General features: G+C 42.2%; 1 protein-coding gene across 2 annotated transcripts in view; it reads left to right on the top strand.

Annotated features, from left to right (window-relative positions):
* Positions 1-24185, top strand: part of ctnnal1 (catenin (cadherin-associated protein), alpha-like 1) — a 285354-nt gene that overhangs the window by 250738 nt on the left and 10431 nt on the right. For both annotated transcript variants that reach the window (XM_059972319.1, XM_059972320.1), the window contains exons 10-17: positions 4922-5014; positions 5823-5973; positions 14473-14510; positions 16119-16169; positions 16450-16604; positions 21245-21293; positions 22208-22264; positions 23867-23986. In XM_059972319.1, coding sequence (XP_059828302.1) covers positions 4922-5014; positions 5823-5973; positions 14473-14510; positions 16119-16169; positions 16450-16604; positions 21245-21293; positions 22208-22264; positions 23867-23986 — 714 coding nt within the window. The remainder of the gene's footprint in view (positions 1-4921; positions 5015-5822; positions 5974-14472; positions 14511-16118; positions 16170-16449; positions 16605-21244; positions 21294-22207; positions 22265-23866; positions 23987-24185) is intronic.

Genomic DNA, 24185 nt, shown 5'->3' with positions numbered 1-24185 from the left:
GGAACCAGGAGTGAGTGTCTATCATACAAGGTCCTGGAGACTGAGGCCGATCTTCAGGCCGCAGGTCTCCTTTATACAGGGGCCTGTGGGAGGAGCCACAGGAGCAGTCAGCAGGGGCGTGTCCCGACAGGCACATAGTTCACCACATTCACCCCCCCTTCGTTTGAAAAAGTCCTCATGTAGCGAAGGTTCTTACAAGTCAAGCCGATCAGGCGGTCGAATCTGTCGCTGCGATCTACGTATCACCGGCTGTGACTGCATAGGTGCCGGCAACATTGGCGATTGCACAGGGGACGGGGGTTGCGCGTGTTCTTGCCCACTAGGCGCCGGTGATCCCTCATGCATGTGCGAGGCGCCTGGTATAAATGCGTACGAAACGCCCGGTATACAAGTGTCGTGAGGAGTCTGTGTAGGGCCTGGTGAGTACGGTGTCACCTCTGGTGCAGGGTTCACAGTTACCGGAGAGCCTTCAGGGTAGTGGTCTGCTGCACCTGCGGGTGCCAGGTCGCGGATGGAGACCGTGTCCTCCCGCCCATCAGGTAAGACCACGTAAGCATACTGGGGGTTCGCATGGAGAAGGTGAACCCTCTCCACCAGCGGGGAGTATTTATTGCTCCTCACATGTTTCCGGAGCAGCACTGGCCCCGGGGACGTCAGCCAAACTGGTAGGGTGGTCCCAGTGACAGACTTCCTGGGAAAAGAGAATAGGCGTTCGTGAGGGGTGGCATTGGTGGACGTACATAACAGAGAGCGGATAGAGTGCAGTGCCTCAGGGAGGACCTCCTGCCATCGAGAGACCGGCAACCCTTTGGACTTGAGGGCTAAAAGTGTGGCCTTCCACACTGTGGCATTCTCCCGCTCTACCTGGCCATTACCCCGGGGATTATAACTCGTGGTCCGACTGGTAGCAATGCCCCTAGCTAGCAAGTACTGGCGCAGCTCTTCACTCATAAAGGAGGACCCTCTATCACTGTGGATATAGCAGGGATACCCGAACAGAGTGAAGAGCTGGCGCAGGGCTTTTATGACGGACGTGGCAGTGGTGTCGGGGCAGGGGATGGCAAAGGGGAACCGTGAGAACTCGTCAATAACACTGAGAAAATAGACATTGCGGTCAGTGGAGGGAAGGGGGCCCTTAAAGTCAACACTCAGGCGTTCAAAAGGGCGGGTGGCCTTGACAAGTTGTGCCGTGTCAGGACAGTAGAAGTGCGGTTTGCACTCGGCACAAATTTGGCAGTCCCTGGTCATCGTCCTGATGTCCTCCAGGGAGTACGGCAGGTTCCGAGCTTTCACAAAATGGTAAAATCGGGTGACCCCCGGATGGCAAAGTTGTGCATGAAGGGCGTACAGCTGGTCGAGCTGTGTGCTAGTACATGTTCCCCGGGATAGGGCATCAGGGGGCTCATTGAGTCTGCCAGGCCGGTACAGGATATCATAGGTGTAGGTGGAGAGTTCTATCCTCCACCGCAAAATCTTATCATTTTTGATCTTGCCCCGCTGTTGGTTGCTGAACAGGAACGCAACCGAGCGCTGGTCGGTCAGCACAGTGAATCTTTTGCCAGCAAGATAGTGCCTCCAGTGCCTAACAGCCTCCACTATGGCCTGGGCTTCTTTCTCCACCGCGGAGTGCCGAATTTCAGAGCCTTGGAGGGTGCGAGAAAAGAATGCTACTGGTCTGCCTTCCTGATTAAGGGTAGCAGCCAGAGCGAAATCGGAGGCATCACACTCCACTTGGAAGGGAGCGGTCTCGTCCACTGCATGCATCGTAGCTTTGGCAATGTCCGCTTTAATGCAGTTGAAGGCCGCGCAGGCCTCAGCAGAGAGGGGAAACGAGGTAGACTTGACCAGGGGGCGAGCCTTGTCTGCGTAATGGGGGACCCATTGGGCGTAATAGGAAAAAAACCCCAGGCACCGTCTGAGGGCCTTGAGAGTGGTGGGAAGAGGGAGCTCTAACAGGGGGCGCATACGTTCGGGATCAGGCCCAATAACCCCGTTTTCCACGACATACCCAAGTATAGCAAGGCGGGTGGTACCAAAAACACACTTGTCCCTGTTATAAGTAAGGTTCAGAGCTGCGGCCACTTGGAGAAACCGTTGGAGGTTGGCGTCGTGATCTGGCCTGTCATGACCACAGATGGTGATGTTATCCAGATAGGGAAATGTGGCCTGCAGTTGGTACTGGTCCACCATCCGGTCCATTTCCCTCTGGAAGACAGAGACACCATTCGTGACACCGAAAGGGACGCGCAGGAAGTGATAGAGCCGGCCGCCCGCCTCGAAGGCGGTGTAGGGGCGGTCCTCTGGGCAGATGGGGAGCTGGTGATAAGCGGATTTCAGATCTATTGTCGAGTACACCTTATACTGAGCAATCTGGTTGACCATATCCGCGATGCGGGGTAGGGGGTATGCGTCAAGCTGCGTAAACCTATTGATGGTTTGACTATAGTCCACCACCATCCTATTTTTCTGCCCAGTCCGAACAACAACCACCTGGGCCCTCCAAGGGCTTGTGCTCGGCTCAATGATCCCCTCCCTGAGCAGCCGCTGCACCTCCGACCGAATGAAGGCCCGGTCCCCCGCGCTGTACCTCCTGCTTTTGGTTGCCACAGGTTTACAGTCGGGGGTCAGGTTGGCGAACAGCGGTGGGGGAGGGATCTTGAGAGTGGAGAGGCTGCAAGTGTCGGTAGCGCAGCTGTTGGCCTGGTTCTGGATGGGATGTGTGTGTCCGTGTGTGTGTGTGGTCAGTAGCGGGGTATGTGAAGAAGTCCCACAAAACTGAGGATTCTTGACAGTGAGTGGTGGGAGGGGCCCGTCGTATACCATAGTCACACTTTCGAGATGGCTCTGGAAGTCCAGCCCCAATAGCACAGGTGCACACAGATTAGGCATGACCAGCAGTTCAAAGTCCCGATATACTGTGCCTTGCACCACCAAAGTCGCTACACAACCCGCCCGGATGTCTGCGGACTGCGACCCAGAGGCCAAATGGAACCTCCGACTGACCGGCCGTGTTGCGAGTCCGCAGCGTTGCACTGTGTCCGGGTGAATAAAACTCCCAGTGCTGCCCGTGTCAAACAGGCATCCAGTCCAATGCCCCTCCACCTGGATGTCCATCATGGATCTTGCAAGCTGGTGTGGGGCGCTTTGGTCGAGGGTCACAGTGGCCAGAGTGGGATCGCCGTCGGGGTACCCGGTCAGCATCGGAGGGTCGGGGGCGGGGCATGCTGACGCCGACAAAGATGGCCGCTCACATCCGGGGTACCCGGTCAGCATCGGAGGGTCGGGGGCGGGGCGTGCTGACGTCGACAAAGATGGCCGCCCACATCCCGGCATGCAAGATGGCGGCCCCCACGTTTCACCCGCAGCGCTGCACTCCGCTCGAGGTTGAGACTTACAGACCTTGGCGAAGTGGCCCCGCTTTCCGCAGCTGGAGCAGGTCGCTTCTCGCGCTGGACAGCGTTGTCGAGGATGTTTCTTTTGGCCACAGAAATAACAAGGCACGAGTTTCTTACGGGCCACAGCCGTGGTCTGGGTCGGGGAGCTCGTGGAATGGCGACTGGCGGCGGCGTTGGCGAATTCGCTCCCGGGAGCCGGCGGTGGCGGGGTCTGAGGCGTCCACGGAACCGGCGGGGAATCGCGCGACTGGACAGCGTCGGCGTTATGCCGCGCAGCTTCTAGAGCGTTGGCCTTCTCTATCGCCGAGCTTAAGGTAAGATCCGAGTTCTCCAGCAGCCGCTGGCGCATGTACACTGACCTCAGTCCCGTCACAAAGGCGTCTCGCACCAGCAGCTCCGCATGCTGTTCTGCCGTGAGCGTCTTGCAGTCACAAGCTCGGACGAGTGTCTGTAGTGCTCGGAGAAACTCAGCGCACGATTCGCCAGGCCGCTGTTGCCGGGTAGCTAAACGATGTCTTGCGTAGACGGTGTTCACCGGCCGCAGGTACTGTTGTTTGAGGGCGTCCAGTGCCCCTTCGTAGGTCGGCAGGTCCCGGATAAAGGAGTAAACTTTGGAGGAGACCCTCGAGAGCAGGATTCTGTGCATAACGGCGGGTTCAGTCGCACGAAGCTCCGCCACGTACGATTGGAAGCATGCAAGCCAGTGTTCAAAAGCGAGAGCTGCGTCAGGGTCTTGAGGGTCCAAATCCAACCGGTCCGGACGCAAAACGGGTTCCATGTTTTAAAACTTCCAGTCAATAAAATTGATGCACCATCAATAACTCACACTGAGACGTAGGCGAGATATCGGCTTTTATTGACTGGAAGAAGGAACCAGGAGTGAGTGTCTATCATACAAGGTCCTGGAGACTGAGGCCGATCTTCAGGCCGCAGGTCTCCTTTATACAGGGGCCTGTGGGAGGAGCCACAGGAGCAGTCAGCAGGGGCGTGTCCCGACAGGCACATAGTTCACCACAGTACCCCACCCTTAAGGATGCACATAACAACAAAAGCAATTAGGTCCAAAGCTTAACTGTTTGCTTACTCCAGAGAGCTTTAAGAATGCAACTTTTCCTGGTGTTGTGCAGGCCATTCAGGAAAAGGGGGTGGTTTACTTTTATGGACGATGATGAATTTATTGTGGTTTAAATCACCTGAGTGTCTTTTTGGTGTCAGCCAATAAATACACCCCTATTAAATGCACTTAAACAACATGCCAATATAGGATTTGAAATTATGGATTCTAACATGCCATTTCAGTGATATAATACTCTTCTGCATTAAATTCGTAATATTTATGTCATACAGGGAAAAAGTCCAAGGGTCAGTGACCTCTAATGATTATTTTTGAATGAAACCCTAGGGGAGCATGTGTTTTATTACAGTTGTGCTAACTGGAATCCATGCTGAATTTTGTTACACCGTGAGTAAATCAGATGTTGAATTAATTTGCTGTTGTACTTTCTTCCACCAACCCCTCCATGCAGACTTCTCGATTGCTGCGACACATTTCAGGAAATGAACCCTTGGAAATTACTTGTTTACATGCAGAAGAAACGTTTCAGGTCATTGGTCCACAGGTATGGCGTTATTTTCTGTTTATCATCTTCCAGGGACGGTTTGTAGTAAGTTTGTGTAGTGCGCATGATACTTAGTTTGAGGGTGTGGGTTTACATCTGTTTTGATCAGTCAAGAGTTTCTTTTAGTTCATAACTTTGAACCTCAAATTTTTTTAAGAATATGCATTTTAACCTTCCCATTTAGTTTTCAATACACCATATTACATGCACCAGACAAATGGGGTGGGTGAACAGGGAATTATTTCCCAACTTTTATTCACATTGATTCTCAGTGAATGTTTAGAAGATATAAATATGACAAAAAAAACTACAAATGGGACCAAACGTTTCCTTGAATGAGGAAGTAGTTAAATTTTGTTTAACAGTTCCTCATAGGATGAGACTGGAGTCATTAAGTCAGTGGAACCATGGCCTTTTGTGCTGAAGCAAGACCACACTGCTTCATGATTCTAGGTTGTGACCATCTTATTATCTATGTTGGTGATTGCTTTAATTTTATGCTTAGCAACAAGTTTCTTATGATTGCCACACAAAGGTGTCCTCTAAATCCAGTCCACAGCTTAAATCCAGATCTTATTATCTATGTTGTTTGGTTTAATGTTATACTTTAAAAGAATATAATTTTCTTATGACTGCTACTCAAAGGTATCCTCTAAATCCAGTCCACAGCTTAAATCCCGGTCTAAACATTTTTATTTAGTCTCTGCATGCAGGATGCGCACAGTTCCAAGGCTTACTGTCCTAACATCTTTAATAATACCTGCTTGTCCTTTGTACTGTCAGGTAAATTATTCTGTTTTGTTCTCAGATCATTTCAGCTGCACAGACCTTGGCTCTTCACCCTTCTAGTAAGATTGCCAGGGAGAATCTAGAAGTCTTTTGTGAGGCCTGGGAGTCACAACTGAATGATATGTCCATCCTGCTGAAAGAAATCAATGATGTGTTTGAAGGCCGTAGAGGTAAATAGTCTAAGGTTTAAGTGTTCTTTGTATTGAAATTGAATTCTCATTTAGCTCGTGTGCAATGTGGGTTCTGAGGAAAAGCTAATGAATTCTAAAGAATTACAATATTTTTAAAAAAGTAAGTAGTACATTATGACTGTTGCAAATGTTGACTGTAAAGTTCAGAATGTAAAAGTGGCATTCATTGGTTATCTATTTGTTGGCACCAGAGGAGCCAACACACTTGACCACTGTTACACCACCATCAAAAATGCTGATCATACTATCCCATGCCTGCCTTTGGAAAGTCTGATCACTTGGCTGTATGTGTACCCCTGGTGTATAGGCAGAGTCTGAAGCCTGCAGCACCAGTTGTGAAGACCAAGAAGATATGGTCAAGGGAGGCGAAAGAGCATGTGCAGGACTGCTTTGAGTCGGTAAACTGGCATCTTCGAAGCCGATCAAATATGCCACATTTGTCTCTGACTTCGTCAAGACCTGTGTGCCTTTGGGAACATACTGGACATACCTATGCCAAAAGCTGTGGGTGAACCAGGAGATTCATAGTCTGCTGAGGGTTAGGTATGTGGCATTCAAGACTGGTGATTCGGAACTATACAACGTTCATACAAAGGGCATTCGAAGAGTGAAAAAAATAATTCTTTTTGAAATTAGAGACAGAAAACTTGCCATTATGATTGACTGTGATGCTTCACTCCCAGATGAGTTCAACACTATGCTTTGAAAGAGAGAATAAGACTATACTGGTGCAAATCCATGCAGCAGATCTGTCTGGGAGGCCTTCTGAGTGGGTGAACCCTCACAAAGTGTCGGGCGGTCTTGGTGTGCCTGATAGGACACTGAAAACCTGTGCCAACCAACTAGTGGGAGAGTTCAAGAACATCTTCAGCCTCTCAGTGATGCAGTCAGAGGTTTCGACCTGATTCTACCAGTGCTCAAGAAGAGCAGGGTGAGCTTCCTCAATGGCTACAGCCCAGTGGCATTAACATCTGCTGGGCCTTGAGAGGTTGCTGATGGTCAGAATCAAGTGTAGCCTAAGTAAGGACCTGGACCCAGTGCAATTTGCCTATCGCCACAATAGGGCCACAGTGGAAGAGATCTCACTGGCTTTTCACTCGACCTTGGATCATCGGGACAACAGCAATACCTATGTCAGCTTGCTCTTTGTTGGTTACGGCTCAGCATTCAACACAATCATCCCCTCAGTAATAACCAACAAACTCCAGAACCTGATCCACTGTGCCTCCCTCTGCAACTGGATCTTTCACTTCCTCAGTGGGAGACCACAGGAAGTGCAGATCGTAAATGACATCTCCTGCTCGCTGTCAGTCAACACTGGCACGCTTCGAGGATGTGTGCTTAGCCCACAACTCTATTTTCTCTACACCCTTGGCTAGGTACAGCTGAAATGCAACTATAAATTTGCCGGTAACTGAACTATTGTTGGCAGAATTTCAGATGGTAACAAGGATGCGTACTGGAGTGAGATAGATCAGCTGATTAAGCAATGTTGTAACAACAAACTTGCACTCGATGGCAGTAATAGCAAGGAATCGATAGTGGACTTCAGGAAGGGGAAGTTGAGGGAACACACACCAGTCCTCATCGAAGGATCCGCAGTGCAAAGGGTGAACGTTTCAAGTTCCTGGGTGCTAGCATCTCTGATCTACCCTGGGCTGAACAGCAGCTTTACCTCATCAGGAGTTCGAGGCTCTTGCAAATATCTACAGATGTCGAGTATTCTAACTGGTTATATCACTGTCTGATATGGAGGAGTGAGTCACTGGACTGGAAAAAGCTGCAGAAAGTTACAAGCTTAGCAACTCCATCATTGGCACCAGCCTCCCTGGCTATCAAGGACATCTTCAGATGGTGAAACCTCAAAAAGTCATCATTAATTAAAGATCACAATCTCCCAGGACATGCCCTGTTCCCATTGCTACTAACAAGTAGGAGACACAGGAGCCTGAAGACACACACTCAACATTTCAGGAACAGCCTCTTCCCCTCTGCCATCAGATTACTGAACGGACAGCAATCTCTGTACACTGCCTCATTTTTTTGCTCTCTATTCGCACTATTTATTTTTAAAATATATTTCTTACTGTAGTTTATGGATTTTATTTATTATGTATTGCAATGTACTGCTGCCACGAAACAACAAATTTCATGATGTGCCAGTGATATTGAACCTGCTTCTGATTCTGGTTCATTTTGAGAAGACTCAAATTTAAAAGCTAGAATGCAGTGCTGAGGTTTCATAACGCTTAGAGTATTGTGAGCGATTTTGGGCTCCCATATCTAAACAAGAGTGCGCTGGCATTGGGTTTGGTCAGAGGAAGTTTACAGGAATAATCCCAAAATGGAAGGGTTAACATTTGAAGTGTTTGATGGCTCTGGGCCTGTCCTCACTGGAGTTTGGAAAAATGAGGGGGGGATCTCATTGGAACTACTAAATATTGAAAGGTTGGATAGAGTGGTCATGGAGTAGATGTTTATAATAGTGAGAAAGTCTAGGACTGGAGAGCACAATTTCAGAATAGATTGGGGACCCTTTAGAACAGGGGTTCTCAAGCATTTTTATGCCACGGATCAATACCATTACACAAGGGGCCTGTGGACCCCATGTTGCGAACCCCTGCTTTAGAACATAGATGAGGAGCAATTTCATCAGCTAGGAGTGGTAAATTTGTGGGATTCATTGCCACTGATGGCAGTGGAGGCCAAGACATTAGGTATATTTAAAGTGGAGGTTATGGGGAGAAGGCAGGTGAATGGGGTTGAGAGAGAAAATAAATCAGCCATGATCGAATAGCAGAGCAGATACGATGGGTTGAACATTCTAATTCCGTACCTAAGATCTACAGTCTTACTTGAAACTCTGGCCCCTCATTTGAAACTGTCCAACTGGTGGAAACATCTCAGCATTTACCCTGTAATGGCCACATTGGATATTGTAAAAGCATAACCTGTATACTATGTGACAGATGATCAACTGTTTCGGGGGACCTTTTGTCATATAATACACCTAGTAAGCTTTCATTCTGCAAATTTTGAATTGGTGCCACCAGTTTCTTACAGGACAGCCAAAGATATTTAGAATAATCAACAACCAGCCATTCCACCCCACTAACCTGATATTTATATTTTAAAAGGTAATTCCTGCAACAGTTATTGAGAAAGTTAACATCTTTCCTGAAAGTTAAAATGATGGAGTATTAGGCTTCCAGATCTTTATTTTTGATCTGCCAGGTCTAATCTGCAGTACAAGAGCACAGAACGTTATATTGGCTTGAGGGACTAAGTTTTCACCAAGACAACAGCCTGAAACCAGCTTCATTCCATTCTATAGGAAATGACTACATACTTTTCCTGCATATTGTGAAGCCCAGTACTAAATTTAGTTCATCTTGTAGTTGGCACATACCAAGTTGAGTTTCATCTAGTAATCTCAACTCTCTTCTTCCTTTGTCTATGCATATGATCATTGGTTTGTTCTGTGAAGTAGTAATGGGATATAGCTTGTCATCTCTGTTCAGCCCTGACAAGTGTTCTACCCTTCAAGGACAATATCAAAATCTTCTGAAATTTATGTAACTACCTAAGTCTACTCTTTTCTTGAGCATATTGGTATCTTAATAATACAATGCAGTATGACTTGGCTCCCACAGAATATCTGATACGATCCAACTTTAATATTTGCAAGATGATAAGAAAACCGCAGATTAAATTCCCTTCATGCCCCAATCTGGCAAAGTGATTTTCCTTCCTCCTTTTCTACTTAAAGAAATATCACATTATGCATTTTCATGTAACTCTGTATCTGAATGTTGTAATTAATTTCTGTAGATGTACATATTTTAAAGATGAAAAAACGCTAACTGTAGTAAGAGCAGAGGCGAGTGAATGTTCAAACTAAAGTACATTGGTAGTGCTGAACATTGGTGCTGTGAGTCAGAAATGTAGCACTCATTAGTGCTTAAGATAGTTGCTTACTCATATTGTATATTAATAAACACTAACAAAAGAGAGGCTTTATCTTCTAAGCTGTAATTATTAATCTGAGTTTACTATTTGGTAATTAATTAATTCAAATGTAAATCCAAAATTTGACACATTAATTTAAGGAACCCTGGAACTGTAAATTATCTTGAGCTTTTCAGTTCTATATAATAATAATAATAGAATCCATGGCACATTCTCTTGTGGTATTTTCAAGTGACTTGTTATGAGCAAAACAGGGATAAGATTCAGAATTAAGAATGGTGTTGCAGCAAATTCATCATGGTACAACATCGCCATCTACTGGCGTTGTCTCAGCACTTAATCAGGAGTCCTGATATTCCAGAGGTCTCTTCCATTTCGATCCAAACTAGTCTTAGATCCACGTATGACATACTCCAATCATTATTACCACTGGAACTCATCTGTTACTCACTTGTATGTTCATCACCACAATCACTACTATCTCTGAAGCCCATTTTTACCCCAATCGCTGCTCTGTCTGGGACCCATTTCACCATGGACTACTGAAGAATGCAGAACAGTCATTGAAGCTGATCCTCCTCGACACAATTCATTACCAAATAGTGTCCTACAACAGCATTCAGATGTATTTCTCTACTATAACATACCTTATTTGACAGATTAATTCTAATTCTCATCACTCTAACATGTTATTAATAATATATACTTATATGTATCCTTCCATCATATTTTCCTGACTTAATTACATAAAACGGTACAGGTCTTTCAGTCCATGGTGTTGTGCCAACTTTTATAACTATTTGAAGATTAATCTAACCCCTTCCTCACACACAGTCACTTTCCTTCCTTCCACATGCCAATGAGTCTCTGGAAAGTCCCCAACGTATCTGCCTGTACCGTCACCCGGGCAATGCATTCCACACACTGTAAAAACACAAAGACCTTTGACCCCCCCCCCCCCCCCCACTTTCCTCAAATCACCTTAAAATTATGTGCATGTGTGTTAGCCACTCTGAGGGAACAGTGCAAGCTGTCCACTCTATTCATGCCTGTTATCATCACCTCTTGACCTTCTTTGGTCCAAAGAGAAAAGCTCACTCCCTAGCTCACTCAAATGTTCCTCAAAGACATGTTCTCTAATACAGGCAGCATTATTGTGAATCACCTCTGCACACTCTTTTAAGATTCCACACTCTTCCTATAATGAGGTGACCAAAAATGAATACAACACTTCAAGTGTTCAATAGAACTGCAACATTACCTGGTAGCTCTTGAACTCAGTCCATTGACTAATGAAGGCCAACACACCGTACACCTTCTTAACCACTCTATCAACTTGCGTGGTAACTTTGAGGGATCTATAGACACAGACCCCAAGATCTCTCCATTTCTCCAGACTGCTAAGAATCCTTATGTTCAGATGGGCAGAAATTATTAGATTCCTGACCACCTTAATCCTACCCCCATAGGCCTTCTCATAGTTGGTGGCCCAGAGACCTCAAGAGTGGATGTTAAGGGGATATGAGCATTGTATTATTAAAGAAACTGTGAGACAACTTGAAAAGTGGTTGACATGACATTTACCGATGTTCAACAACCCTCCCCCCTTTCCCCACCACTTCTGTTATAGAATGAGTTAATTCATTGGAATTAACATAAATTCCACTTGTGTGACAAGTAGATCCATTGTGTATGCAGCATAATTTCAGAAAAATGACGCGCTCGGGTGCAGTGGTTTCTATGAGGCCAACCAAAGGCATTGTTGTCTTTATTAAAAGTTTTTTACAAGCACAAGACCCTGCTGGACATTAAGAATTTAATGTATCAATGAGTTGGTGGAGAAATGGAAGGATTCGGATGATGATGAGTGATGCCGACTGCGACAGACAGGCATCAGTGCGTAAAGGAGCTGTGCAGGCTAACAGCGAGTGATCATCTTAGTTGCTTTTCTTGCAATTGCAACACCCTGTTGGACATTGGTGGTGTGGAGTGCTACAAGTCCAACTTCTTGGTTTTTTGGCGAACGACGGGGGAGCTGTTTTGCCTTGGTTGTAGCAAGAACTAGGCCTTAAGCCGTGTTGTTGACTATTTGCAGCTGCCCAGGGGTGGCATTGGACCAGCAGAGTGGGCTGGACGCAATACTGCCTCCCAGTGTTTACTTGGCAGAAGACAAGCAGACTGCAGACTGCCTCAACATTCATGGATGCAAGGACCATATTTTTTTTGTGTGACTGTATCTTACATATGCCTATAGGTTCCATATGTACCTTGTGCTGTGTGTGACTGTATCTTACTGCTACCTTCCATGTGCCTATAGGTTCCATATGTACCTTGTGCTGTGTGTGACTGTATCTTACTGCTACCTTCCATGTGCCTATAGGTTCCATATGTACCTTGTGCTGTGTGTGACTGTATCTTACTGCTACCTTCCATGTGCCTATAGGTTCCATATGTACCTTGTGCTGTGTGTGACTGTATCTTACTGCTACCTTCCATGTGCCTATAGGTTCCATATGTACCTTGTGCTGTGTGTGACTGTATCTTACTGCTACCTTCCATGTGCCTATAGGTTCCATATGTACCTTGTGCTGTGTGTGACTGTTGGTACTATGTTTTGGACTCTAGCCCCAGAGTAACACTGTTTCGTTTAGCTGTATTCATTAGTGGCTGAATGATAATTAAACTTGAACTTAATTTCCAGACCAGGTTCCTGTAAGGTGCAGGTGCTGTGTAAAAAAAAGAGAAAAAAATGCTTTAACTGCTCACTTCACACCCTGGACTCATTTTTGTTTTAACATATTTCATGATAATAAAGAATTCATTCCCCATTGGCTCTTTGAGATTAAAACTGAACCACAAACTTGATGCCAGTAAGTGTGCACATGTAAATAACTCCATCAACTTGAACATGAAGATTGCTGAAATGCAACTATTCACTCAAGGTTGTCAACTGCAAATCATCTTAACAAAGTATTTGCTTCAAACAGATACTGTAGAATAATGGGTTCACTTGAAATTGTGCTGACAACTCAAAACACTATTTATCATAATCTACCAAGCTATGGGCAGTGTAGACCATCACTTACAAATTACCTAAAATACTGTTTCAGCAAATATACTAGTATGGGATTACAGAATGATGTGACTAAATATTTTAAAAAAATTATTAGCCTGCATTATGGAGTTTACATTTGCTTCTGGAGTAATGTATGCATCATACTCAACTTTCCTGAACCTGCAAATACTCTTAAAGATTACATTATTTTAGATTTATTTATTTGGCCAAGGTCAAATAACCACCAGTTTTTCAACAAAGTTAACTTAAGTTGCTTCCTTTAAGAGTGACATTTACCAAAGATTAAGATGCAAGGAGTAGTCTGTATTAGAAGTATTTAAATTTTTTGTATCTTTTTGTTAATACATTGTATGAAATTATAGAAGAATCTAATTAAAAAGCAGTTTTCTGAATTTTGATAATAAACGATAATGATTTATTATAAATAATTATGGTTTGTTTTGAAGTCTTTTTTTTCCCCTGTGTGTCAGAAAAACAATTTCTTTCCAAGAAGTAGACCCACTGTAGTCTGTACAAATTATACTCTGCAGTGCAGCTGCACAGGATACATAATGATTTGGGCAAGGAAAGTGTTTTTGAAATGCTTTGTATCATCACTGTGCCTGGTTTAACAAGTGGCATTTAAGTACACAGTGGCAGTACTGTATCAAAAGAAAATAATATGAATGAAGGAACAGCAGCTACTTCTGTGCTGTTTCAATTCTGACTGAGGTAATTGTACTGTATTTTTAGAATGCTAATAGATGTTTGGGAGTCCAGTTTGGGCAGATGCAGATTTAGGCACATACATCCAACCATTGGTCTGCCCAGTGTTGTGTATGTTGATACTTAAGATGTTCTGTAGGACTTGTTTGTGTTTGAAGGTGTACCCTGGGATGCTGCCCTTGAATTTTCTACCACGATTATTGAAAACCTTCCCCATCCAATTTTAACACTGCTAGTCCAGCATGTGTGCATGTTAACATAGAGAAAGGAATTACAGATATGATGAGAATTCATTGGATGTCATTGAACCATGGTTTCAAGAAGATTTACCTTTGGCGTAGAGAGAAAGAACTAAGGGCAACAGAAGTAAAATTGTGCTGTGGTGATGTGAAGTCAAGACATTTTTGAGAAGACGAATGACATTTGACCAGAACACATTAATAAAAATGGAAAAATGATTAAAACCAAAGCCACGTTAAATTTAAAGAAATATATCCTGATTATGATGATTAAACATTTTTGAGGGAATCTTTAGCAAAAATTAAACCTCTTCGCTAAATATAATTATTAGGCAGCACTGTTTTTGTTGCAATGAAGGGTTTTATAATTAATTTGTACTTGAAAGATCTTAAGCGTTAAGAATTGGAAGAAACAGCAGGAAATTTTGCTGCAATTTCCCCACTTATTTTGTTTCATTCACATTGCTTTATTTGCATCTGTTTCCCCAGGAGAGAAGCGTGCATACCTTTCACTACCTAGACCAGGGGTGAGTTTGTAATGTGACTTAAAGTTAATATAAAGTTTAAACTTAAAACTAATTTTTAGGCGTCTCACAGAATTGGGTACAACAGAATTGACTGTACAACAAATTGAAATAGATGATTGCAAATCAGTGGTTGTTTAATAGGCAAAATTGCCTATATATATATATCAGACTTTGGACTTATTCCCTCCCCTCCTCCACCAAAAAAAGAAGCTTGTCATTTTGTCTTGCAGTTAAAGGTAGATTCTGAAATCAAGACTTTTTCAATGAATTAAAATGTTTGTTCTTATCTGTGAAATATGTGAAAAGTTGTGCTCCAAATTAATAGCTGATCACCAAAGTGTGGATATTATTGAAAATCGCATAGGTTACCAGATTTAAAGAAGGCAGATTTCTTTAAGACTATAATATTATAGTGCCATTCTCAGGAAAGCCCAAATAAAACCGATAGTTATTTACAATAGACATATCTCAAATCTGTTACAGGTCAAATAGCATAAATTCAACAATTCTGAAAGATAAAGAAATGAAATTGTCTGGCAATCCACAATGACCCTGCTGATTCTGCTTTGAGATAAAATAGTAAGATTCCTAATCACCATCTGGAGAAGCTTCCAACAACCTTCATTAGTGCCTGAGACTGCTTGGAGACTATTGAAGTTTTTTATGCAAAGGACATTATTAGGCAGTTGCCCTAAGGGGATAGGATAAGTTGGTAGCTAGCTCCAAATAATAGTGCTGTGGAAGATTAGACAGTATTAGGTAAAATGCTTCCACATCACAATAAGATTTGAAGCCAATAAAATGAGACTATAAATGTCATTGTTCCAGGCTTGCCTGCTTAGATTTTTGCCACGGCTTCTGCACTTTTTCTTCCAATGTAATTTATTCAAAATCATCCAAACCATACAATGATAATTTTCAAGCATGAATTGTATCCAATATATTTTCAATTTTTGCATACTTTTGTATGTTGGTTTAAAAACAACACACTGGAAAGAAACCAGACCTCTACCCTGATGAATTAATCACCAGTTGAAATCTTTTATGTTTATTAAAACAATCAAATTTACTAAGGAGCCAACTGAACACCATTCATGCTAGGAGATGGTTCAATATTTTTTCAGTTTAATTTCAGTGGCTCAAAATCAACTTTAAAAAGCTGTGTAGTTTGTAATTATGCTGTTCCAGCTAAAACTACACTGACTCACTACTCAATGTACTGTTTAAATAATTTATTTTATATAAACAATATTTAAAATAAAAATGACATTCTAAAATGTTGTCATATTGTACTGTTCTTGGGGGAGATTTACTTACTTGCATACAGATGAAATTCATTTGGAATTTGAAGGAAAAGCCTAATGGAGGCTATTGGAATTTGAGCATCTTAAACTTACACTTCTCCATAATATTTAATTTGCTTGTGTCTCAAGCACACTTGCTGTTGTACATAGGCTTTGAGTTTTGCATACTGAATAGATATTGTGTGTTATGGTATTGCTTAAGTTTAAGCTCTTGTATTTAAACCAATTAATGCTTTCCTGGCCATCATTTGCCCTCTCTAGTTGTACGAATAAAGTAACTCTATATTTTCTTTGTTTGAAACAGAAGCACACGGCAAATCTGAAGGTAGTTAAAGCAGTCAAACTAGATGCTGAGGTAAGAATTATGCTTTGTTTTTGCTTTGTAAACATTGATTGTGAAGTAGGCATTTGAAGGACAGTGTACAAAGGGCAGGTGAGTGAAACCAGATGGGCAGCCTCCTTTGGAGAACCATCAGCTGCGGCAAGACCTCTTCAGTATAGAAACAATGTGGGTTAGCTCTGCCAGTTGAAATTTGTAGGTGGTATGTACCATGCAGGTTTATTCTGTCTTTATTGAATTAAATGTATTGTGCTTAACAACAGCTGGAATAAAAATGTTTTTGTTTTAATTATAGGAGCAGGCAAAGATAGCAAAATTAGGGTTGGAACTGCGTTTGCACACATCAGACGTAGATGCAGAAACGGAAAGATGGGAGGACCAAGAAAATGAGATTCTTCGGCAGGCTCAGAGTATGTCCAGTATGGCATATTCCATGTATCTTTTCACAAGGTAAAATTGATAACCCCCATGGAAATATTTTTTTAATAATTTCTTCTAACTTAAGGTAAAAATAAATTAGCAGGTGATTATTGATGCATTCCTGGATGACTTTAGTGAACATACAAGATAAAAATTTGTCTACAATTTCATCTTAATAAACCTGATTCTGATTCTGACTGAAAATCCATCACAAAGCCAAGTGATATGGAAATCAGGAAATCCTAAAATGGAATGTGGCTGAAAGAAAGAGTGGTTGGGAAACTGCTGTGCCTGACTTTATTTTAAATGAAGAAATGTAATTTCTGGCAGTAGGTTTGTGGTTATCCAGCCACTGCTGTCTACTAGTGCCATGTCTCTGGCAGTTCCCATTTCTGGAGTTTGATATGTCATATACATTTTGCATCTCTTAGCAATTGGCAAGAGCAGAGTGGACTCTGGACTATGTTAGCATTTCTTGTCTATTTACCTACACAAGCATACTAGTTTCCAATGCTTGTTCAGTGATTTTGCTTACCAACACATTCAGCTGTGGATAGTTTGTGATTTTCCTGGAATCTAGTTGGTGTAGCATCCCAATCCTTTTCCATTTCTGAACATGCAATAGGATCAATCTCTTAAAATTTTTGCATTAATTATAGATGAATTTCTTAAGAACGTAGAATACAGATCAGTACAGCCCCTTTGGCCCATGAAGTTGTGCCAACATTTTATCCAATTCCAAGTTCTCCTCTGACTTTTCCTTCCAACATAGCCCTCCATTTTTCCTGCATCTATATGCCCTTCTAAAATAGTACAGGAAGGATGTGGATACTATAGAGAGAGTGCAGAGGAGATTTACAAGATGTTGCCTGAATTGGAGAGCATGCGAGACGTGACCTGATAGAGGTGTATAAGATGAGAGGCATTGATCTTGTGGATAGTCAGCCTTTTCCCAGGACTGAAATGGCCAACACAAGAGAGCATAGTTTTAAGGCGCTTGGAAATAGCTACAAGGAGGATGTGGGTGCCTGGATTGCACAGCCAGTGAGAGTGGTAGAGGCAGATACGAAAGGGTCTTTTAAGAGCCTCTGAGATAGGTAAATGGAGCTTAGAAAAATAAGAGGGCTATGTGGTAGGGAAATTCTAGGCAGTTTCTAGAGTAGGTCACATGGTCCGCACATCATTGTGAGCCAAAGGGCCTGTAATGTGCTCTCTTAAATGTCGCTAACATATCTGCATCTTATCATCACCTCTGGCAGTGTGCTTCATGCATTAACCACTTTCCGCGTTTTTAAAACACCTCCCTCTGACGTTCCCCCGATACTTTCCCTTAATCACCTTAAAATTATCCCCTCTCGTATTAGTCATTGCAGCCCTGGGAAAAAGGTGCTAGCTGTCCACTCCTTAAATCTTTAAGTAAATTTATTTTAGCTTTTTTAAGTTTTATGTATTTTAAATTGAAAATAGTTACTTGAAATATACAGAATTCTTCCTGTAATGAAAAGCACCTTCCTCCATTCAGCTATCTTGTTTATGCGTTTTGTACATACTGGTTGTACATCACATAGTCATTCGCTGCACATCAAGGCAGTATTATTCTGTGTAAAATTACGAGGGGTGTAGACTGGGTAAATACAGGCAAGCTTTTCCACTTGGGTTGTGTGGGACTAGATGTCACAGGTTAAGGGTCAAAGGTGAAAACTTTAAGGCAAACATGAGTGAAAACTTCACACAGAGGGCGCTGAGAGTGTGGAATGAGCTTCCAGCGCAACTGTTGCAGAGCTTGATTTTCAACATTTACGAGAAGTTTGGATAGGTACACAGATGGTAGGGATATTGAGAACTAGGGTCCTGTGGTAGGTCGATGGGAGTAGGCAGTTTAAATAGCTGAACACAGACTAGATGGGCCAAAGGGCCTGTTTCCGTGCTGCACTTTTCTATGACTTGTAGGTGTATTGTAGAAACCCATTTTGGGACCATTGCTATATGTTATATACATTGAGACTTGGATGAGAACGTGGTAGGAAGACACACAATTGAAGCTGAGGGGTATATTAGGCTTAGGCTACAGAATGATATCAATTGGCTGCTACATGTGCAGGGCAATGGCAGGTGGTATTTAATTCTGACAAGCATGAGGTGATATGTTTTGTGCAGTGACTGGGGCGCTCAAATAGGAGTTGGACAATAGGACATATCCAGTGAATATAGGGGCCATAGGAAGTATTGAGGAAAAAGGAACATTGAGTACAAGCACGAAGATACCTGAAGCAGCAGCGTGGATTGAAGAGGTAGTGAAGAAGGTGTACATGATGCTTGCTTTAATTGGTTGAGGTATAGAATACAAGAGCAAGGAGGTCTACTTTATAAAACATTGATTAGGACATAGGTGAAATATTGTATGCAGTCCAAAGCTCAAGTTGAGTTTATTGGCGTATGCACAAGTCCACGTATGGACAGGTGCAATGAAAAACAAAGTGTGTATGTGGTAAGCATTGGTGAGGGTGCAGAGGAGATTTGCCAGGATATTCCCTTCAATTATGAGAAGAAACTGGACAGACTACATTTATTTTCCTTAGAACAGAGAAAGCAGATGAGGGATCTGATAGAGCAGGGGTTCCCTCAAACCGCTTAGTTGATGGTAAGGCTCCATGGCATACACGTACGTTAACTTATGAGAGGCTTGGATAGGGTAGTAAGAAGATTAGAAGAGACTGAAGAATATCTTCAGCCTGAGAGTGGTTGGAATCTGGAACATACTGGCCAAGAAATTGTTGGAACCTCCACAACGTTTAAGAAGAATCTTAATATGTACCTGAATTGCCATGGCATTTTAGTCTTGGACCTCCTGCTCTTAAAGGGGATTGGTATAGACAGGTACTTGATAGTCAGTATAGACATGGTGGCCAAAAGCTCTGTTTTTGTTTTCTAAGACTATAAAATTTTGATTTCCTGCAACTTTAATTTACAAGAAAAAAACCTTTGAATTTGTCATGTACAAAAAATGTTCTCTGACTGAATACATTGCTGTAGAGAGTGATAAGATCATGGTAGAACAATTGAGGCTTGAAAGAAAACTAATATGTTGTTTATCCCACTATATAATGTTGCTTTTCTTATAAAACAGAAAATGCTGATTTATTAGTGAATGCCATTGCAGAACCTGTGGTACAAGCTATAAAACAAACATTAACAGATCAGATTGAAGATATCATTCCTTTTATCAATTGTACATCTGACTCGGAATGCTTAATAAAATCAGAAAATGCTGACATCACTCAGAAGGTCAGGCACCATCAATAAACATCAGAACTACAGATGCTGCCTGACCTGCTGAGTAATTCCAGCATTTTATGTCTTCATTTCTGATTTCCAACTAACGCAATTTTTTTTTGTGTATGTGATTTTTTTTCAGCACCATTAATAAGCTAACATAATCTTCCATAATTATAAAATCCAAATTAATTTTTAACATAATAGGATAGTTGTCATAAAGAACAGTGGGATTCTTTTAATTCAGATTCATCAGAATGTTCTTGTTGTATACACGTACACATCTATTATATCTAGACCCTGACACAGTGGTGTCAAGAGAACAACCTCTCCCTCAATGTCGCAAAAACAAAGGAGCTGGTTATGGACTACAGGTGGAATGGAGCTAGGCTAACCTGTATAGACATCGATGGATCTGGGGTTGAGGGGGTGAACAGCTTTAAGTTCCTCGGCATAAACGTCACCGAGGATTTACGTGGTCTGTACATACCGGCTGTGTGGTGAAAAAAGCACAATAGCCCCTCTTTCACCTCATACGATTAAACAAGTTTGGCATGAGTTCCCAAATCCTAAGGACTTTCTACAGGGGTACAATTGAGAGCGTCCTTACTGGCTGCATCACTGCCTGGTATGGGAACTGTAATTCCCTCAATCGCAGGACCCTGCAGAGGGTGGTGCTGACAGCCCAGTGCATCTGTAGATGTGAACTTCCCACTACTCAGGACATTTACAAAGACAGGACCGTAAAAAGGGCCCGAAGGATCATTGGGGACCTGAGTCACTCCAGCCACAAATTGTTCAAATTGCTACCATCCAGAAAGTGATACCACAGCATAAAAGCCAGGACCAACAGGCTCTAGGAAAACTTCTTCCACCTGGCCTTCAGACCGATTAATTCATGCTGACATAACTGTATTTCTATGTTATGTTGACTGTCCTGTTGTACATACTATTCATTACAAATTACTATAAATTACGCTTTGTGCATTTAGATGGAGACGTAACAAAGATTTTTACTTGTGTGTGAAGGATGTAACAAATAAAGTCAATTCAATTCAATAATATTTTTAGATCTCCCAGTGCCTGGAAGTCAACTTTCGCTCTACTCTTGCAGATCTCTTCTGCTGAATGATAGTAATTCAGGGTAAATTTTGCTCTGACTTCTCGTTTTCTCTTCTAGTCTAGCCAATAGCTTTTCCCCTTTGTCACCTCCCTCTGCCAACAGCAGAGATCAGGAACTTGGAATGCTGTTCCGTACACTGTAATGTGACCTCATTCATGAGGCAGCACTTTGCTTTATCTTATAAACAATTGTGGGGTCACCATTGTGCATTGTTTTTGTCATCTTATGGTGTTTTAAAAATGTTTCATATTTAACATTCTTCTCTTTATTTCAGAGGAGAAGGCCTTTTGAAAACCACACAGGATTTGTTTCACCAAGCTGAAGTAAGAATACTAATTGCTGTGTCTTATCTTTCTTGAATAAACTAAAGTAGTTTTTGCTTTCAATCTGGGATGGATTAAGTAAGAGGCAGCCATTTTAAACAGCAATTAGACGTATCCTTTGTTGTTTTGCAAAATAATTCAAACCTGTTCTTAAAAATGATATCAAGGAAATTTTTGTTGAGTGATGGTTTCTAGGAGCTGGTATCCACTGGATTTGAACAGCGTATTTTGTAGCTATAGTTTGGCATATGCCAGCTGAAACCTTGCATATGTAGTGTTGCAGTTGGACTAATGTTAAGGTGATCAGATAATTTGTCTGCACCCAACTTTTACTTATATTTTTTGAGGAAAAATTGGGATTTGTGGGCTGAGTGTCACATATCTCTGGTGGCAGGAAGGCAACTTTCAGTTAGCGACATTAGTCGTGCACCAACTCAACATAAACTGCAATGCAATAAATGGCCCCTTTAATTAATGAGGAAATTGGCTGCTCCAGTTATTAGTTATGCCACTAATACGGCGTGCAACTGGAAACGTGGACTTGTGGCAGCCACATGGGCCACATTTAAGGTGAAATAGGATTGGAATGAAGTTGCAAGATTCTTGATGGCGGTTCTAGCCGCTGAGATTCAGATCAGATTGTATGAGCACCACTACATTTATAGCTATACAATTATTTGCAAACACATCAAAATAAAAATAGTGCTCTGTCTGTGCTGCAAATGTTTACCAGCTGGTAATCAAAAGCATGATATATTTGCATTGAATTGTAAATGTAAAACTGTTTTGCCATTTTCAAAAACAAAATCCTAGAAAACCTTAAGAACAAATACTAATAAGTGAAAATACATGTACAGCACTAATGCTAATACACTTAGGGATGGTTAATTTTTAAAGTGTTTTATGTTTCATAGATATTTGCTGAAGAAGGGCTCAGATTGCACTCATCTCTTCATGCATTCTCAAATCAGGTATGTTAAAGGAGTAGGAATACACTCAAAAGCTGTACATTATACGTGAATTACTCATAAAACTCATCAAATGTTTGGTACCTGTGTCTATAGATTGTAAATATATAGAAAAGTGTAAGATCTGGTTAAATCTGAAGTAAAACAGTTGGGTAATATGGGTGTTTGTCTCATGATAAAATATTATCATTTGTCATAGGTGACAATTTTCTATAAAAATTGTCATTTTTTCACTTCATTTTTTCTGTGTTTTTATATATAAAGCACTTTACATTAAAATACTCTTTAAAAGCTGAGTATAAGGTGGTTAAAAAGCTATTAATCATCAAAATCCTAATGGTTCTCATTTACTATGGAGAGTGAATGATTAAGAATACTGAGTTTGACTGACAGAGTTGGTGGATTGTAAGCATTTACCTTCTGGTAAGATGGTGGTGCGTTCAGATGCAGCTGTTTCTCTTGGGGCAAGCAAAGCTCTTCTTGTCTTTTTTTACGATCCCAAGACAATGCTGGACATTAAGAACTTCAGTTACTACTGCAGCTCTACCCCGTCAGCGAGCTGCTTGTTAGTAGAGGATCTGGACTTGGTGCAGACTGTGTTACTGCCTGCTAGAGAAAGGCATTGGAATTGGTGTGTGAAGGCAGTGTGCAGTCTGACAGCGACTGATTGCCTTGGACGTTTCTCTTGCGATTGTGCGACAATTTTGGACACTGGTAATGTAGAATAGTGCAAGTAATTTTCCCTTGTTTGTTGACGAGACAGGCGGCAGGGGAGCTGCCTGGCCTCAGTCGCAACAAGGAGTAGGCCACAAACCACAGACTTGCCTGTTGCAGCAGTCCGGGAGAGGAGACGCTGGACGGGTGGTGTAGTGCAGCATCCATGTGGGGTTGAGGCTGGTCCATCCTATTAGTGCTGCTCTCCAATGTTTGCTCAGTGAAAGACAAGCTGGATTGTGTGCGTGCGTCGTTTGCTGATTGCTGAGAACTGCTTGTTCTTGCCAATAACACCTCCAATTTACAGGACATGTCACTCAGGAACTTGGGCTGTATATTTTTGTTCATGTGACTGCATCTTTACTGCTGTCTTATGTATGCTATATGTGCCTTGTACTGTGTACAACTGATGGTACTGTGTTTTGCACCTGGACCCTGGAGGAACACTGTTTTAATTGGCTATATTCATGGGTATTCATGTATGTTTGAATGATAATTAAACTTGAACTTGAACTTTCTTTTTAAAACTCATTGTAATTTATTATTTTAATACGTTAATGCATTTGTAGTGACCCGTAGGGATTACATTATTATTTATGTGCACATCACGTTCTATGGAAAACTGCAGAAAATTGTCATGGACAGATATTTTTGATTTCCATTTGATTAGCTCAGCCCACATTGTGTTTATTGGCTGTAAAATATAAGCTGAAGAAATTGAAGTTTATTCATCATGACTAAAGTTCATTAAATGGACTGTACAAATAGCATGAAGATGCTTCAATGTCAAAACTATTCCATTTTATCATCAATTTCAAAGGTAATGACTGATACATTTCAAAATAATGAAGTTAGATGGAGTCTGAGCTAAATGTGTTTCTGTTTCCTCAGTTGGAGGAGGATGAAAAATCATCTTTGTTGATGGAAGCTGAGAGATTACCTACCTTGTGCCAGCAACTGCAAATGACCTGCAGAACTCCAGTTCATGGCAAAGCTGCCACTTTTACTAAGGTCTGTTCTTTTTATATATAATACAGTGCAAATCAGCATCAATCAAATTTCTCAGATAAGAGCTCCACAGCGGTACAGCAGTTAATGCTACTGTCACAGCTCCAGAATCTCAGGTTTAATGCTGGCAACAGGTTTTGCCTGTTTGAGTTTTATAGCTCCCACCCTCGGGGCAGCCTGGTAATGTAATGCTATTACAGTA

Source organism: Hypanus sabinus, chromosome 6, assembly GCF_030144855.1.
Source record: "Hypanus sabinus isolate sHypSab1 chromosome 6, sHypSab1.hap1, whole genome shotgun sequence".
NCBI lineage: Eukaryota > Metazoa > Chordata > Chondrichthyes > Myliobatiformes > Dasyatidae > Hypanus > Hypanus sabinus.
Note: the sequence above shows the minus strand (reverse complement) of the source record. Positions and strands in the feature narration are given on the sequence as shown.